General features: G+C 39.0%; 1 protein-coding gene across 1 annotated transcript in view; it reads left to right on the top strand.

Annotated features, from left to right (window-relative positions):
• Nucleotides 1–20,006, top strand: part of SARDH (sarcosine dehydrogenase) — a 2,624,838-nt gene that overhangs the window by 100,594 nt on the left and 2,504,238 nt on the right. The window contains exon 6 of the mRNA XM_044058055.1: nt 1,144–1,164. Coding sequence (XP_043913990.1) covers nt 1,144–1,164 — 21 coding nt within the window. The remainder of the gene's footprint in view (nt 1–1,143; nt 1,165–20,006) is intronic.

The following is a 20,006-nucleotide window of genomic DNA, read 5'->3' as shown; positions in this document are numbered from 1 at the left end:
ATAAGCAATTCACAAATTGGTAAGGGTGTATGTATGGCTCCCAAATATGCAGCAAAGTGTAGAATATTTAGGATTTTTGCTTGGAAGTGTTTGCATGTTTGCATAGATAGTTGAATGCCCAGGCAGATGTTGGAAGTGTGATGGGGAAGAAAGAGACAATTGGGAGCATATTTTTTGGTAGTGTAATGAGCAGTAAGAAGTAGTGGGTGAGCAAATACTAAGAAAATTTTGAGCTGTGATACAAAAATGGAATTTCCTAAATATGGCAAGGGCTTGCTGAGAGTAATTCTGGTGGCTGCCCCAAAAAAGCAATTTATTAGAAAGTGGAAATCAAACACTAAACGCACCATACTAGAAGTAGTGAATTTTGTAACGGAGATAAAATAACTGAAAGTGGTATTTTTAGAAAAGGGTAGGAGGAAATTGTATAGGAAAAAATGAGATTTGTGGGAACAATACATGCAGAATGTTTTGAGGATTATATAAGCACCACGAAATTCAAAGGAAGACACAGAAGTAGCTGACATCCATCTTTATTCTTTCCATCCTGGTACCTCGGCTATTCGCCTTCAATGGGACATACTTTAACATTTTCAGATTTGTGGACTGGGGGCAGCAATGAACTTTGTTCTGAAGAATTTGTGCATCTTGAACGTATTATGGCAAAAGAAATGACTGTTTTCTATGATTCTAAACTACTTGAGAAATATGTGATGCTGAATGTAACACCTAGAGGTCTGCGTATAGACAAATTGCCTGCAGGAGGTTTTAAGGAAGATGAAAATGATTTGCTGATTGAATGGAGACAAGCTGCACAAGACTGTTTAAACTGGCTGAAAATTTTGATCAAAAAGAATCAAAGAACTATGGATAGTTTACATTGTAAAATTATTGAGTTACAACAAGAGATAAAAAGTAAAGTCTCTACAGTTGTGTTTCAATCTAAGTTCAAATATATAAATGAAAAATTAAAGAAGGTGGAAAATGAAGTGATGGCCAGGAAGAAGGCCAAATTAAACAGAGATGTTAGACTATGAAAGAAATGAAATCTACAATTGGCCCAGAAGAGGGCGCCATTTCCAAAGGAACTTTAAAAAATACAGAGGAGGAAATTAAGAGATTTCCTCTTGTTCTTCTGTAGAGACTGGGGGTAGCCGTAAAAGTGTGTCCTTTGAGGATATTGTAGTTGAAGATGTGGAAATGAGTGAAGACAACAGAAGAGGACAGAATTCTCGGAATAGGACATACAATGTGCAGACCAGATCGACCAGAAAACAACAGGGTAAGACAAGTCATTTGCAAGCTAGCAATCGGCCAAAAAACTGACTTTAAACTTCCTGCATGGTCAGCGTGCTTCGTTAGCAAGCGCGCCATTTAATGTTAAATTTCAGGATGAAAATTTGTTTTTCTCCGTTAAAACTGATAAAAAATGTTACAAAATGGGCAGTGAATATATTTATGAGCATTTTGATGAGTTTCCAGCTGTTAGTTCATCTAGAGATATTGGCGCATTTGAATTTAATGCACAAATACGTAAAAATGCTAGTACGTTATCTGATATTGTTTTGGAACATACTGCAGGTATGGGAGATTGTTCTACGCTGACTGGTAGTGTGTGTGGGAGTGCAGAGCGGCTGGCTAAATGCTCAGACAGTCGCGTTGATTTATGTGGTGTTGATGCCATGTTTTCCATTGAGTGTGGGATTGTTGAGCAGCCAGTTGAACTGGAAAATGATCGTTTAGATAGCATTGTTAATTTACGACACATTGATGTTTCTCCTGCCTCTCATATGACTGATTATTCTGGTTCTTTGGATTTAGTGGTGAAATCATGTTATGAAGGTGCATTATTTGAGTCTGTTAATGTTACTGTAGAACAGACGTTGAATGTGGAGGATGCTAACCATTCAGATAGTGGCTATACTAGTAGGAGCTTAGGACAAGCAGTAAGCATGGAGAATGATGATTTTAAAAAAAAATCATGCAGCTTGATGCAAATAATGGGGGGGGGTGACATTGTACGTGATGATGCCGACCAATTTGGAACCATTTATAGTAATGGGAGTGTTGAGCAACTTGCTGTTCCGGTAATTAACCGTTTAGATAATTTTGATGATTTACAATGTATTAATGCTTCTGTTGCCCCTGTATGTGGGAGCATTGAGCAGTTAGCAGTTGCGGAAACTGAATGCTCCAATGGTTTGGTTAATACACGGTACGATAATGTTTCCTTTGTCTTTTCAAACTGCTGCTAGCTCTAGTTTTTTGGATTCAGTGTCGAAACCATGTGATGAAGGTGTACTGTCTGAATTGATTGGTATCTCTATGGAGGAGATGTTGAATGTGGAAGATGTTAATGTGTTTGTTAGTAATGGTTTAAGGAGGGGCTTAGGACAAACAGTCAATTTGAGAAATGATGGCTGTAGTGAAAATATGCAACCTGATGAAAATAATATGGATGCTATTGTATGTGATTTTATTGGTAAATTTGAAGATGTTCATAGTAACACAACACATACCCAGTCCCTACCTCTTTGTGAATGTTATGGGGATAGCAGTATGAATGGGAAAGTTATGAGTGATATCATTAAGGGTAACAGTGAACTAGCTATGTCTCAGGATGGACATCAGGATGATTTTAATATATCCTGTGAGCTTACCAGCATTACTGATATTGTAATGTTGAAAATGAAGTGGTACTTAATGTTGGTACCACTGCCAGTAATGGTTTAAATGTGATTAACCTTTCTGATCTTCCCTTGTCTGAAGAAATGCTAAGTGTTTTTTCTAAAGGTACAAAATTTGTACCTACTAGAATACCGTCCATTTCAGACATTCTTTTTGATGTAAAAGCCTTTATTCGTAAATTAAATCTGAGGGTTTATTTTTATGAAAAGGATAAAAGTATAAATAAGGCAGATGTTGGTCTTTTGGATGAAACCCTTTTAAACTTAAGTACATATGAGTATGAAGGTTTGGAATTGGATGTAAATGGGAATGAAAATGAGAATATTCATGAGCTTTCTATGGAATCTAACATGGAAGGGGATTTTGGAGGTGGATATGGTCACTTAGAAGTTCCCCATTTCCCAGGTGACAGTAATTTTATGCCTCCTAAGAAATCTTTGGCAATAAATGCCTTTGAACATGTCATTATGGCCAAGTTTGAATCGGCACATAAAGCTTTTTGTATGTGTAAAAAGATCTTTAATTTAAGTAAAAGTGAATGGTTGGCCCTTAAGATTTAGGATGGAATTGGATAAAGTTGTCAAACCGGCGGATAAGGGGGGCAATTGGGTGATTATGAATAGTGAAAACTATGAGAATATAATTAATAATTTACTATTGGATGACACCTACCAAAAGTTAGATAGTAACCCTCTTAATTCTTATTCTAGTGCACTTAGTGAGCTACTGGAGCGAGGTGAAAGACTGGGATTTTTCACTGGGAAAGATGTAAAAAGTTTGATTATGAGGGAACCACGAGACCCTTACATGTATATAATTCCTAAGATTCATAAAAATGTTACCAATCCTCCAGGTAGACCTATTATTTCAGGGATTGGGTCTTTTGTTGAGAGGGTTAATATTTTCTTGGACCATCATTTAAAGAAATTTCTGCCTAAGGTTCAATCTCATGTTAAGAATACTCAGGATGTTTGTTTGGCTTTAAAGGGACTCAAATGGGAAGAGAATTATTATTGGGCCAGTGTTGATGTTGTATCACTTTATACCAACATTAAGACCAGATGGGGCTTGGAAGCAGTGTACAAAATGATGGGAGAAGGGCCATATACTAGATTTATATTAAGTTTGCTTGAGTTTAGTTTAACACATAATTACTTCACATGGAAAAAAGAATATTTTTTGCAGACAAAAGGAACAGCCATGGGTGCTGCTTTTGCTCCCAGTTATGCAGTGATCTATATGGGAGAGTTCGAAAAGGAATTCATGTTTCAGAATACATTTTTTGTTAATGTTGTTTTTTTTAAACGTTATATTGATGATTTGATTTTTGTATGCAAGGGAGATACGAGTCTCTTTGATGAATTTATGGTGAGTTTAAACAATAACCACCATGGTTTAAAATTTGTGGCACACGTATCTGAATTTCGAATTCCTTTTCTTGATGTAGAATTTTATGTGGGGGTAAATGGTTTAGTTGAGCATAAAACATATAGAAAACCCACTTCAGTAAATAATTTTCTACATGCCAGCAGCATGCACCCAGTACATTTGATTAAGGCTATACCGGAAGGAGAATTTAAAAGGAATTTAAGGAATACTTCAAACAAAAATCTATGGGAGGAGGTGTGTGATGAAATTGTGGATAGACTATATTCACGTGGATACGAGCACGACAAGCTTCAATCTATAAAACATAGATTGTGTAAAAATAAAACATTTGGGAGAAGAGGGCATAAGCATGCATCTGAGTTTGAAAATGTGTCCGAGTTAAACAAGTTGTTCTTTGTATCTAAGTATTCGAACTTTTCAAACATTATGGAAAAAATTATTAGAGATTTGTGGCCTGTGGTGAGTGAAGATCCTGTAATAGGTCACCTTTTTCCCAAACACATTACCTTTTCCTATAAAAGGTATCCTAATTTAAAAGAGATTTTGAATAGGAAAGTTGAAGTTAAAATAGATGGTAAGATAGGGATGTATAGCTGTGGGAGATGTTCTGTCTGCAATAAAACTAAAAATATGCACGGGGTGAAAATAAATGGAAAGAGGTACACTGCTTTTGAAAGGTTTGATTGTAGGTCAACAGGTGTTGCATACATATTAGGTTGTGATTGTGTTCCAGCAAAATGGTATATTGGGCAAACTACTAGACAAATTAAGATTCGTATTTTGGAACACCTGGGTGACATAAGGAGGGGTAATCTAGAGAGTCCTGTAGCTGCACATTTTTGTAGTATACATAATGGTGAGAATGATAGTTTTAGGTTTAGTGTTCTAGCCAGGCCCCATTTTAGTAAAGGAAATTATAAAGCAGCATTAAGTAAGTTAGAACAGAGGATGATCATTGAGTATCATACTTTATTCCCTAATGGAATGAATTTGGAAATTTAAAATAAAATTTAACTTATTTGTGATGTAATATATGTTTAAAATGAAGTTTTGTAATATTGATAAGTTAAAATGAGTAATAGGTTGTTACATTCATATACAATGTTTAAATGTTAAGAATTAATTGTATTAAGGAAATTTATCTAATTAAGTTTGGAGTGTGTAGTTTATATTTATATATTGTGAAACTAATATTTAGAAATTTTTGTAAGTGGAGAAAAAAAGAAAAAAATGAATTTTAAATTGTCAAATAATGGAAATGTTTCTTTCCTTGGAATAGGTTTCAGTGGTGAAAGAGTTAAATGTTTGACATTAAGTTGTTTAATTATGCCTAATTAACCAATTAATGCATATATAAAAGAACTCTGAAAATGTTAAAGTATGTCCCATTGAAGGCGAATAGCCGAGGTACCAGGATGGAAAGAATAAAGATGGATGTCAGCTACTTCTGTGTCTTCCTTTGAATTTCGTGGTGCTTATGTTTCTGAAGGAATTTGAGGTTTGCTTTTTGGAGGTGTATTGTTTCTGAAGATGTTTTCAGGATTAATAAGGTTAAAGGAGGGCAGGTATTGAATGAGCTATGTAATGTTCATCTGCCAATGACTGTATAAAAGATTTATATGTTGGGTATAATGTTTGCAACTGAAAATAAGTATAGTTTTTCATTTATTGAAATGTATGATTGCATGCATCATAAGTGATAATTCAATAAAGATGTTTATGCAGAGGACAGGAAGAAATGGAAATAGATTTATCCGCTGTGGCGACCCCTAACTGGAACAGCCGAAAGAAGATTATTAAGAAAAGTGAGAATGAAAACCTGTACCTTGTGCCTCTGAATTATGCTGAATTCCTGCCGATCCTTTGGTGTACTGAGTGAGAAGGAGGTTTACTGTAGCAGCTTTTCCATGGATTGTCTGCTGGGTTTTCTTCCCCTGACTGGTTCCATCCTTTCTTGGGCCATTTGATGGAGTCATGATCGTTGGTCTAATTTGCTACCCTTCTCCAGGTATTGATTTTTTTTAACTGCAGTTATTGCCTACAGTTATTGACTACACTATTCTGCAGGACCTAACTTCTGCTCTTCTCTCCTGGGATATTCCTTCTACTGCATCTACCTTGTTCTGATGGTTTACTGCTTGGAATTCATTTCAACCAGAAGATCCAAAAGAAGGTACCTTATTGGAGAGGCATGCAAGAATTTAAAGCAGATTGGCTTTGTATGTTTTATACATGGCCTCTTAAAAAATTTTGGTGTAATCTAGATTTAATTAATTTCTTTAGCCATTAACATGCTAATTTGGTTCTTGAGCTCCTGACATTTTTTCCCCCTCAGTGTTTTTTGTTTATTTTACCACCGGTGGAACTGTCTTTTTATAGTTGTATGACTTTTTTTTTAAAAGGTTTGTTCTCTTATTCCTTTTCACTATCAAACTCTTTAATCGTATTAATGTTAATAATGGTCTTGCTTTGAATAAGGTTAGTCTTTCACTACTTTGGGACTGTTCTTGCAGTCGCAAGGAAAAGCATAACTTAAAAAAAAAAGGAAATCCACTGATGCACCCCTTTTTTGAAGACTTTTCTTTTCTAAAATAAACTGCTCTTAAGGAAACCAAAGTTAACGAACATAGGATCTATCCAAAACCTTTCACCAACAGTCGTTTGAAGAAAGTGTTCTCTGACATATTCCAACTAGTTTCTGATTCTCTCTCCAATGGGGATCGAAGTTGTTCATGTGTTTTCTTTTATTCATCTGGGAATGTGATACTTAATTCTGTTTCACCTTTTTACATGGTTTGCTTTTTTGGTTCCTAATTTTAATAGGAAAAATGATTTTCTCAAAAAAAAAAAAAAAAAAAAAAAACCTTTATTGGTTTGACATATCAGATGTGTTCTCACCATATTAGTTGATACAAGAAAGAGATCTGCTAAATGTGTCAGGATTACCATTGTTCTCTGTAAGCTGGGCAGGGTATATACTAGTATACTTGTAAGTGCTGATTGAGGATCTCACCCATTTAGTAAAGTGTGTTTAGTCATGATGGTATTGTCTTGGATGGAGCTGTTATTATGAGTGGGAACTTTTTTAAAATGTTAAATTTTGATTTACAGAATGGATTAACCCAGTTAGGGAATCCACAAAGGAGGGACCTCTTAATGTGTCTAACACCAGAGGAAAGCAAGTAAGAAAAAAAAAGGGCTTGCAATGATCAGAGACTTCATTGCAAAAAATACTAGGAGATACGTGGATAAAAAGGAGGGCTGACAATGACAAGAACTCTCATTTCTTAGACTGAGTTAAACATGGGAAGAAGCAACTGAAGTGTTCGCTATGGAGGGGATAGGACAACAAGTTTTCGGGTGGTGAAGTAGGCACCTGTGGTGTGTCAGAAGTGACAAATGAGGTGGTAGTGGCCAGGAAGGTAGAAATATTGTGGTAGAGATCTTGGAAAGTAGCCATCTTGGAAGTATTTCTACCAGGACTCAGAACACAGAGTGAAAAAGAGGCTTACGACTGGTACGAAAATGGAGGGAGACTTGGCAGAGAGGCAAAACTGCCCAGGAGGGACAGTGGTGCTTAATGTTGGGTTGTAAAGGTACACTTCAGTGATGATGCCTTCTGAAACCCAATGGAATGTGGGTGTGTGACAGAAACAGGAGAGGTGGAATTTGTGTTTTAGGCAGGAAGTGGACAATCTAAGATTGAAGAAGGGTGATAGAAACAGAGGGTAGGTGTTAAGTATAGGCATAAGGGTGATGCATGACATGGTGTGGTAGCAGCTGTACTCTGCAGCAGAAGGCATTTGGATAATATGATGGGAAATATTTATTAAAATCAAAAATACAGTTCATAGTCAATATAAAGTCAAGCATAAGTACAAAAACATGAAAAGTGCCAGTTAAAACATTCTCATAGTTGTGGACTGAGTATCTTTTTATGGAACTTTTATATTTATAATTTGACATATCTATGTATTTAGTTTCATTGTGTAAGCTTTTTACTTGGTCTGTGCCTGAAAATGAGTTTTTAGATCAGTACAGTACAGTACCCTGCTAAACAAATAGGTAATTGAGTAAACAAATCTCTTTAACCCATTGCTAAACTAATTCAAAAATTCCTCCCCATATGTGTTTCTGTTCAACAAGTGGAACCTTTTCCTTCCAGCTTCAAAATATGGTGTTCTTTGTATAAAAACAAAAACCATTATACCAAGTCATAAATAACAGGCTAGTTGTACATATAATTTTTGTTTAACTTCATTATGGGTTCCCTGAGGAGTACAACCTCCCCTGTTCTCTTAGTCAACACCTTCTCTGCATCTTGGCTACTCACTTTGGAAGCTTCACCAACAAGACATGCAAGCAGTGATGTAGGAAGGGAGGGTTGACATTGTCTCGTGTGTCTGTAACCTGACCAGTGACAAACCTTGAGGAGATGTGGAGATGTCTGTGCACAGAGTCCGTAATGGTAGAGAGGGAAGAGCTGGGGAGAGAGTAAGAGTCTAGAAACTCCAAATTAGGAATGCAAAAGGGAGCAGACAGGGTCAGAAACTGTTAACTGCTCAGGTAGTAAGGTAGATGAGGGGAGGAGAGTGGATGAATTTTTACTGTACATTCTCCTCTTGACAAGAGAGCAATATGAGGGATTAGAGCAAAATGTAAAGGTTTGGTAGTAAAAAGCTGATATATTGAGAAGACTGAGAGATTCCAAGACCCAGGCAAAAGGGAGTAGGAGTTGAGGCCTTGGACATAAGGGAGTGTAGCCAGCTGGTTGACATTGCCAGGAAATATAGAATTGTGTGTGTTCCTAAACGGTGCAGATTGTGTCATGTATGTCCAGGTTAAGGAACGGCTAGCCAACAGGGACTTTTGTCATTGTATGGTTGAAAATAGGGAGGAAGGGTAAAAATACAAGGACAAAGATCATGTGTGTGAAGAGTGGATTTTGCTGGAAGTGGTCAAGGATGAGTTAAAGAAAAAAGTAGAATCTTGTAGAGGGAATAAGTATTTTGGAATGGAGCAGAGATGAAATATTCAGCAGTGAAGTATGTGATTAAACAAATTGACAGGGTGACCAGTGTGGTCACAGAGGAATGTAAGGTTACTAGCATGTGTGAGATGGAAAGAGAAGAGAGAGTGGGCAGGAAGGTCAACACAAAGGTAAAGCCAGTTGAGGCTCAAGTTGAAAAGGATTTAGCAGAAGGAATCAAGAGAAGTAAAGTATTTTTGTTTTGTTTTTTTCTCTTTGCATAGGAGGAAGGGAGGGTGTGATTTGAATTTGGTTAGGCTCTGTAAAGGTTCAAGTGAGGAGAATTCAGCTGAGTGGGGGTGGAAAGCAGAGGTACTGGAGGAGTACTTTGCTTCTGTCTTCACTAAGGAGATCAAGGGGAGGATACCATGCTTGGAGAGAGGCAGAACAGAATGGGGGATAGACCAGGACACATGGTGAGCGGTCTGCACTTAAAGAAGATGAAGCACAAGCACCAGCTAGGCTGCCCTCCACAGCCTTCAGAAATATAGCCACTATATTTACGGACCCATTGAAGGAAATCTTCAACAAGATCGCTGGCTAGTGTAGCAGAGCCTGAGTAGTGGACAGCAACAAGATTGGTACACTTTTGTATGAGGTGGTGGAGCAAAAGCTGTTCATGAAATACAGGCCTTTTGATTTAAGTGTCAGAGGAAGTCCGAGACTTTTTTGAGGGGAAGGTTGCTGGTTGCACTTCTAGAGGACAGACCTATCAAGATAGAAATCAGCAGTGGAGTACCATAGGGTTCTGCGCTGGGTCCTGCCTCTTCTGTATATTTGTCCTAGACCCTCCCTGTGGTAACTGAGATATCCTCCTCAGTTTGACAGTGGTAAATGGCACAGAGGAGGAAGAATTTGAAGAATTTGGAAAAGCTTAAGTGGGAAGGAAGGTGGTAGTTGAGATAATTTCCAAACAAATGCAGAATACTGCACTTGGGTGACAGCAGCTGAAGGTAGACATACTAGCTAGGAGTGGAAAGAGGTTCTCCGGGTGTTGACTATACTTGGACTGGGCCATGGAGAGTGGAGTTGAGCAGTGGTAAGAGTAAAGCAGAATACCAAGGTGTATCGGGGATAGGAGAGTGGTACAGTGTAAATACCAGAAGCAGAGTGGTAATGCTTCAGATAACCGCTTGTGTACTGTGTGCAGTTCTGCAGGCCATTTTAAGGAAAATTGTGTCAGGCTGCTGGAAGGAGTCCAGAGGAACGTTACAAGGAAGATCAAGGAAATGAGGAAAATGGCCAGAGGCTAGAGCAGCTAGAGTTGTTATTAATAAAATGGAAGAGACATGGAACCTATTTATGTTCAAGATCTGTCAAAGATGTTAAGTTTTACTGATCAGGGGAACGTATAGTGAAGGGAGAACACCAGTAGAAGATTACAGACAAACCTTTCTCTGGATCTCCAAGTATTTTTCAGTAAGTGTGTGTTCATGTGAACCCATGCAATGGAAAACTGGAATAGGTGGTAGAGAAGGAATCCATTAAGACACTCAGTGGGGCTGGGAACGTGCTACAAGCGTATGTCAAGATGGGTAGAAAAGAGACCATGTTAACAGCACTTACAAGAGCAGGCTAGACAGAATTTCTCCTCCTGCCATTAAGCAAATTTAATGTTATAATCTAGATAAATAGACAGTGTGATGAAATGGCATAGGGGATGGATTTGGTATATTTTTTCAAGTTTTTTTTTTTTTTTTTTTCAAAATATACCATTACATTCTTCAAAAACAGAACCCCTGGGTAAAGTTAGGGGCACACTGACTTTAACCACCTAAGAGTGAGAAGTTACACTGTATGCCCTTACTTAATATGATGCACTATGATGCAGGCCATCCTTTGGTGATAATGATCACTTTTGTTAGGCCATCCTTTGGTGATCATGATCACTTTTGGCAAAAAGTATGTCATCAAGACCAGGTACAGAATATTGTAGAAACCAGTTTTGGGGATATGAAACCTAAAATAAAGAAAACAAAGTAGAAAATATTACTTTAGTTTTATTTTATTTCTTTTACTTTTTTACCATAGTCAAAACTGACCAAAATTGACCAGCTGCAGGCTCAACAGAGTTACAAACTTGGTAACAAAGCAGAGAAAAATTGTAATGTGTATAGTAAACCTTCATTAGAACAAAAACAAATATGAACACTAAAGTAGTAGCTTAACCAGCAAATGAAGAGAAGTAGAGCTGTACCATAAGAAAAAATGGAGCTTAGGAAATGTAATGAAATGTAATGTACAGGTAAGATAAGGAGAACAGTAGCAGCAAAGGAGCTAACGTTGGATTTGCAAGTGAGATGTTTGAAAACAAGTGAGGTGGAAGATAGTGATAGTGGCTAGTCACAAACTAATGAATAAAGTTTTATTACACCTACACACACTAACTTTTTTTCTGAGAGTTTACTCTTTCTTAAAACTTGTTCTTGAGAATGCAACATCAGAGAGATCTTCCCAGACAGTTTGATCCACAAGTAAAGGGGGTAGGTGTAGGTAATGCATTACCTCTGAACAGCTAGCCTTCCTGAAGCTTTGTTCTTCCTGATGTTCAAATTTGTTCAGCCTGACCATTGTGCAGCAAAAACCCTGGTCATGTGGCTTGCCAGGGCATCCTAAGCATACCTCTCAACCTGAAATCCTAAAATCTGGACAAAGGCACGTGAAAAATATGTACAAATCTGTATGCTGATTAACATACAATTTGCATATGTAATTATGTAACTGTACCCACTCTGCTGGAATTGTGGGATACCAACTTTTAAACGCAAATTGAAGAGCAGACAAAATATTACACACAATAAACTAGTGTTTTATTAAAATTTATATTTAAACTTGTGTCCAACTTTACTTGTGCAAACTGCAAAACTAAAATGCATTATTTTTTATAAAAATAAAATTAACTGCTTCAGCCTTATACAGCCAGAAAATAAAGGAGTTGGATTTAAACATAGAAAATCAGTAGACTGGTAGATTTACAGACTGAGCGCTTTTTTGGCAAATGCAATCAGTTCTTTCAAAGCAGAGAAGTGTAGCAATTAATTTAGTTCAAGTAATTGTGATCATATATGCATTTAACTAACACTATGTAAATAAAGACATAGGGAACTTGCAGACTTTGGATCCAACCCAGTTTGGCTTTGTCAAAGGCAGATCCTGCCTCTTAAACTTGGTTGACTTTTTCGAGACAGTCACCAAGGCCATTGATGAGGGAAAGGCAGGTCCATACAGCCTACCTCGACCTGGCAAAGGCCTTCGACACAATACCCCACTCGGGTATCATCGAAAAACTCATCAGCTTGAATGTAAACCCATACATCACAAGATGGGTTGCAAACTGGCTAAGTGACAGAACCCACAGGGTCAGAGTTGCTGGAGCCATGTCAGACTCAAAGCCTGTCACAAGTGGTGTCCCACAGGGCTCAGTCCTGGGTCCACTCTTGTTCGGCATCTACTTTTCTGAAGTACAAGCAAACACAGGAGGGTTATGGCTGACAAAGTTTGCAGATGACTGCAAACTGGCCATAGTCGAAAACACATCTGACACAGATATCCTCCAGAAGGGCCTCACAGAAACGGATAACTGGTGCCAGAGCCATGGCCTGAAGTTAAACGCCAAAAATGCATAGTCATACCATTCGGGAAAAACAAGGTTACCCCTAGCTACCATATAGGTGGCAATCCACTGAGCACAGAAAAGTCATCAGGGATCTGGGGACCCAAGTTGACAGTAGCCTTTCGTTTGACACTCATGTTGCTAAAGTAGTTAGGAAAACCTTCTATATCGCCCACCTGATCATGAAGGGATTCACATCTAGATCAAGGGAGGTCATCGTCCCCCTGTACTCATCACTCATTAGACCTATGATTGAGTGCAATGCCCCGTTCGGAATGTATCTGACCAGACACCTGCTGCAGCTTGAAAGGCCCCAAAAGTTCCTCACCAAAAGGATAAAGGGTCTCAAAAATATGTCTTATGCTGCCCGACTGAAAGAACTCCAGCTCTATTCAGTCTCATACCGCTTGCTCAGAGCTGACCTGTGCCTGACATATAAGGTCATGTCAAACCCAGATTTGATGAATATGCTTCACCTCAAAAAATCTAGATCCCTCAGAACCACAAGGGCAGAAGACTTAAACCTTGACACGGTTATAAATAGAACATGCTGGAGGGACAGATTCATCACCCAGAGACTCCCTATACTGTGGAACAAAATCCCGGTACATGTGAGGCAGAGCACCTCGCTGGCCTTGTTCAAGAGGAATCTTGACCAATGGATGGGAGATCGCAGATGTACCCCAGGGATTACTTCAGTGTCACTGCTTGACAGAGGCACAGAAAAATGATAGGCATAGTTTTTATTCAAACTAAAGCCACATAACTATGGGCTAGGCTTATAAATGCCCTTGGGCAGATAGCCTAGTATGAACCTATGAACTAGGAATAAAGTAACATAAGTTCTATAAAGATCATTATGAAACCATATTTAAACAATGTTTTGTGTTTCCAATGTCTTTCCTGAAAGATAGACTGAAACTTGGATGGCTATCATTATTTATTGAATTCAGTTCTCTCTGGTTTGCCAGAAAACCACAAATTTTAACAGGAACAGACCAAACGTTATGAGTCTAACATGGAATCACAAGTGGTGGTATGGTTAGGGAATTCAGGCTGATGCTCCATTGTACCTAAGGTACGGGGTTTGAGACTAACACTAACCACCAGTTTACTCAACTGGGGTATTTTTACACTCGCACGGAAATGTCAAAAATCTGGACAAAGACCCATGAAAAGTAGGTACAACTGGCCAAAAACCTGGGCACCAATTTAGCAAAATTTGCAAATAGAAGAACAGACTAACGTAACCTTGCAAACCTGTTTGTGAATAAATCTACTGTCATTCTTGTTTTGAGGAATACAAAGGCATGAAGTAAGGGCTGTGCCAGTGCTATGGTGAGGGCAGAAGCCATGTTGAGAAGGGAAGGGGAGTTTGTTATTAAGAAGGTATTGCAAGAGCTGAGAATGAACACATTTCTCAGTGACTTTTATTAGAGAAACTATGGATATGATAGGACAATGGATTGCTTGTCATTCCAGGATCAAAGGTTGAGAACAAGTCATTCCAGATATAACTGAACAACATGAGATAAACACAAACTCCAAAGGCTATGAAGGGCAGTGAATAATAGCTGACAAAGCACAAGCTGTGTATTGCCAGTAGTGAAATGACAGCAATGAATACAGTGTCCTGCTGTATGCCTTCACACAAGGTGGTAAGGTTTGCAAAGGCTTGTGAAGTCCACTACTGCAGTGTGAGGAATGTGGCATGCCACTGGCACCAAAGACAATTATCACAGATTAAAAGAGCCACTAGAAAAGGTCTACTGGATAGCTTCCCAAATGCAGTGCTCAAAGAATGACAGTTCACTTCTGTTAAATCCTCTGACACCAAATGCAGACAAATGGCATGGGACAGCATTATGGCACAGATATTGTTCTATCCTCAGCGGTCATATAGCAGCTTTCTGCCATGCAAAGACATCACCAGGGCATATAAGGAGATAAAGAAATCTTTGCCGGGGGAGGAGGAGGACTCATGTTAGAAACCTTGCATAATCCCAGATTGAATGCCATGCTCACAGAATATGGGACAGACACAGCGCAGGTGACCTTGGTCAGTCCTCGGCCATCAGCAGGTCTCCATAAGTGCTCTACTACAGGCCATTGAGGCTAAACTGAAATATATAGAAAGAAGCAATGCTGTACCCTTCTCATCTGCACTGCTGGTCTGCTGTCACTTCTATGTCACCATCCCTTGCATGCACCATCCCTTGCATGCAAGCATCACCTATGCATTCCTGCCTTACTGAAGATTAATCTTGTGTCTAATGAGCATTTGCTGGTTTGTTGTTTTTATTTATTTTACAGAGTGCACATGCCCAAGTCATATTCAAGTATGGTTTCCCATCCATCTGTTTGTTCCTACTCATTTTAGCTGGTTAAGTTCACTGGACTACCTTGTTAATAACTTTTCATGCTAGATGTGCAGATTTCTCGTGTTATTTCTGCAATGTACTTAATGCATTTTGCCTTGCAGCAGCAAGTCCAGTTTTTGCAGTGTAAATTAGTGTAGTGAGTGCTTAAGCACAACATTTTTATAAGCTGCTATGTCTCCAATCATGTCATAATCCTAATGAACTTTGCAAAAAATTCTTGCCCTACGTAACCTACCACACACCATTTTCCATGTTTATATTAATAGCACTAGTATAGAAAATTAACATTTTTGAGGTAAAAGACTTAAAGATCAATCTACAATAATTAACTCTGGCCCAAAGGGCCTCAGCAAAATATGTACTGATTGGTATTCCCTGCAATTTTGAGGAATTTCCTTGAAAGAAAACTCAAGCTGAAAGCTGTACAGTTGAGAGGTATGATACATGACCCTTTCTATCTGTGCAGTTGAGAGATGTCACATGACCTTTTCTATTTCACTGCACAAGTTTATGCTCAAAAAAAGCCTAATTCAGTGCTGTTTGTGAAAAAACTTACAAGTTGATGTTGGTTGCTATGATTTGGATAAAAACACAAAAGGCAAACCCTATGATGAACAGTTTAAAAACAGTAAATGACGATACCATGCAATTTTCCTTCCATTCTTGCTGCCTTTAATTTCTAATCAGACTCCGCCTTCACATTTCAAAATTTTTTGTCAATCTTGAGCTGCATATGTTCCTGCTAAATTCAGGATCAGTACAATGAGTCGATTTACCATCAAACCTTAAACACTTTCTTTGCAAGATAACTGCTACTTATGATTGCTTAGTTAATAGTACCTCCTGTCACAGACCTCATTGCTTGCACTGGTATCCATTACAAATGTAATGTTTTCATAAAACCTTTAGTGATTTGTTTTGTTTCTTTTTTTTTTTTTAAATTAACTCTTTGATTAAATGTGAATGCCCTCTCTGTATAATCTGAGTGGTGGATGCACTGCATACTAAACGGAGGCTCAGAAGGTGCTTTTTTAATTAGGGATGGTTTCTAACTCCACACTCCAACACATGTGGGTGTGTGTATAAATACAAGCACAGCACTGCTATAGATGCAAATATCACAGAGCAAAACAATTGTAAAGTGATGCAAGCAGCAAAAAGACTTTGTAAATTCCTGTTTTTTTTTTCTCTAGCAGGTCTTTCATTACAAACAGAAGTCAGCTATACTCTAATGTCCCCTGAAATCTGATCCCTATCCTCCATCTCCCAAGACCCATGCTTGTCCTTCATGCCTGCCATACCAAACAATTTCTCCCTGATTTTCAGGGACATTCCCAATTTCTGACAGAAAATGGGTAGATTATACTTTAATTACAATAATTAGAATTACAAACTTTTTATTAAAAAAATGCAAGTTAATTTGCATGCACTTACTAATAATTTCAAGTGTTCCTGATTATTTAAGGATTTGTCCTAGAGTCAATTGAAAGCTCTGATGTATGTTCACTACCTTTGAAAACAGCATCTCGGACAGTCATTGAAAATGCAACAAGTTGCCTGTGAAGCTGGGGAGTTTGTGTTGCTTCTATGCTAAGCCACACACACTCCTACTCTGCTGACACTAAGAACTGCACAAAATGCATTCGTTTTAAATTGGAGGGCAGAGAGAGAGAGAAGCCTTGTCATAACTGTAGCAACAATGCTAGGTTGCAACAAAAAGCGTAAATGCAACAGTCTAAATGTTGTGGGTTCATTCAGTTTGCAGGAAACTGAGTAAGGTGCAACACCTGTTTAATGTCCTACACAAACTCTGCAGGTTGCAGGAAACTTGGGAAAGTGTTTTGATTAATGTTTACTGCTGTACACAAACTCCTCCTTAGGAGTGGGGTAACGAGAAACTGCAAAGCTTTCTGACGTGTATGCCCCATCGCTAGGGGTGGGGAGTTAAAAATAAATAAAAATCGGGAATTGGAGGGGTCACCTGGGAATTTGTGGCACCCCATTATTTTATCCTCAAAGCAGGTAAATTCTGAATTCAGTATGGTTGAGAGGTATCATCCCAAGTCATCCCTTAAGATCAAATTTTAAAAGCAGTAAACGGGAATACCTCTGGTGACGATTGCATCTGTGTCCTTTGGCACTGGAAAAGTGGCACATAACTGATTTTGCACCTCTGTGATCTCTGATTAAGCATTTGGTTCCTAACATCGAATTCTTCATGGCAGGGTTTCTTTTTGCAACATTTTGTGTATCATAATATTGTGATGTGTGAACATGCATTACCAACAAAAACATGGTGTTCCACTTTTTTTAATCCGCTGGTAAGCTCTTGTTTTAGTGTTGCATGTGAAGCACACAAAACTCCTCTTCATGAGGGCATAGGAAGGATATCTGTCTTCAGAACAAGGCAAAAGAAAAAAAGGAGCCCAAACTTTCATCAGAAGCCATTTAATGGTGACTAGGAAAGCTTTGTGTACAGTTATTAAAAAAGGAAATGAAAGGAGTTTGTGGTTGAATGGAACATATGGCATGCAAAAGGAGAATGTTCTCTTCTAAAAGTGAATGGATCAGAAAGATTAATTATGAACAGTTAGTGCAGGTAGAAATGTATAAATCTTTATATTGAAAGGATAGTGGACGATGTGAATACCCACTTGACCAGGATGTAATGTCGAAACACTTGGGTTTGAGATGGCGGGCCAATGAATAAATAGCTTTAGAGCTGTGATCCAAAAATCTTTAAATACATCCCTTTCAGAGTTACTGTATTTAAGCCACTAAAGGCACATGACACTAACATAATTTGCTTCCCTGATTTAAGTTATTCTACTGGTGGGCTACCTTAAGATTACAGAATAAAATTCCATAGAATCCAGTGATGTTCATAGTGTTACACTGCTGCAGTCATCACACTTGGGTTATCCTGCCGTCAAGCGGTCCCGCAGTCGGCCAGAGTTCCAAAGTCTTGGTCCGGCGTCGGTTGCTGTTGCTTCTTCCCTGACATCAGTGCGACAGGGGTATACAAGAGGCATCCGGCGCCATTTTCTCCAGTCTTTCTTGCTACGCGGTGCTCGAAGCAGAAGCAGTTCAAGTGCCGGTCGGCCGACTCCTGAGATTTTCAAATAGAATTTCAGACCGAAGTCTTCAGTAAAGCTAAGTACCCCGTTGGGGAACCTTTTCTTGCCTCAGTTCGATGTCAGAAAAAGTTAACAATTGCATTTCTTGTGGGAAGCAAATACCTCATAAGGACTTTCATTCTTATTGTATTCCTTGCCTAGGCCCAGACCACGACGTCACAGGTTGTCTGTTTTGTGCTAGGTTTAATAAACGAACTATTAAACATCTGTTTGATTTCGCCTGACATTATTTTGGTAGGAAATTTAATTATACCATGCCGTCGGAGCAACCGACGACCGGAATGCATAAAAAACGCAAAGATAAGGACAGGCAGCCGAGACCCAAACCAGACTCTGAGGCCTCTGCTAGGCCAGTCGCCGATTCTCTGGTTTTCAGTGAGGCGCCTACGCAGCCCCTGACTACCGCTGATTTAGAACCCCAGGCGACATCCCATTCACAAGCGGAGATTGCTAGGCCTCCACAACCTTTACCTTTAGGCCCTTCCGACTCCATGCCTGAAGGAGATTCCGGTGCAGTTGAAATGCCTTCAGTTGCAGAAGGTGTCTTCAGACCGACTACACTCACTATTAAATCCTATGCAAAGCTGAAAACTCCTTTAAAAACAAAGAAGACTGTACAGCAGTCTCCAGTACAAGGCCCCATGCCTAAGAAACAGATGCTTAAGATGGCTGAAGACTTAATTACCCTAATCAGGGGTTCCCATCCCCTCCTGATAAAAGGCCAAGACAGGAGGAGGACTATGTTTCCTCTGACCAGGTTTCAATTTCCTCAGACTCTTCTGAGGAACAGGAATATTTCTTTCCCCCTTATGAAGACTCTGATGCTGAAGAGTCTATCCCTTCTGCATCTCCCCCAGAAGACTACTCTTTTGGGGAAATCTTACATACCATGAGGGAACATTTCCACTGGGAAGGCCAGGATTACTCTGATTCTAAGAAAAGGCTCCAAGAGTTCCTTTTACTACCCCAGCACAGACCACTTGCTATTCCACCCATGTTAGACATTGTGGATGATTACTCAGAATCTAGCCTTAACCCAGATTCACTACCTCCTGCACCAGCCAAACCAGACAGACAGAGTCCCTGACTCGCACAAATTCCTATATAAAAGCCCTGTTGCTGACCCAGAAACCATTTCCCAGGGTCCCAAAGGGGTTAAGGCCTCTATGGCTAAAAATCCTGTGCCCTCTGAAAGGGATTCTAGAGCACTAGACAGATTGGGAAAGAAAGTATATACCTCAGCTACTCTAGCTATGAGGGCCTTAAATTGTCAGTTTCACATGCTGAAATATCAACAATATTTGATGTCTCAATTAAAACAAAAAATGCTCACACATACAGAACAGCCTGATTATAAGGAAATGCAAGATTTGTTGCATGCAGCTGAACAAGTGGGAAAACATACTTTGCAATGTGGATTTGATTCATTGGAAGCTTCTTGTAGAGCAGCAGTGACGGTGTCTGTCATACGTAGGCATGCTTGGTTAAAAGAACAAACTTTACCTGATCATGTTAAAGCAAAGTTATTGGATGCACCTTTACAGCAGGATATTTTATTTGGTGTAAAAGCAGAAGAGGTTTTAAAGAAAATGGAGGATAAGGCAAAATCTATGCAGACGGTCAAGGATTGTTTTATAGGTTCATCCCCCTCGTTTCAGCAGAAATTGGCCAACCAAAAACTGGTCCTTTCCAGCTTCTGCCAGACCACAGAGGGGCAGATACAGATGCCCAAGTGGCAGAGGCCAGTCACAAGGCTCTTACCAGCCTCG

This window comes from Protopterus annectens, chromosome 16.part0 (assembly GCF_019279795.1).
Source record: "Protopterus annectens isolate FY-2018-M chromosome 16.part0, PAN1.0, whole genome shotgun sequence".
NCBI lineage: Eukaryota > Metazoa > Chordata > Ceratodontiformes > Protopteridae > Protopterus > Protopterus annectens.
This window is presented reverse-complemented; position numbering and strand designations above follow the sequence as displayed.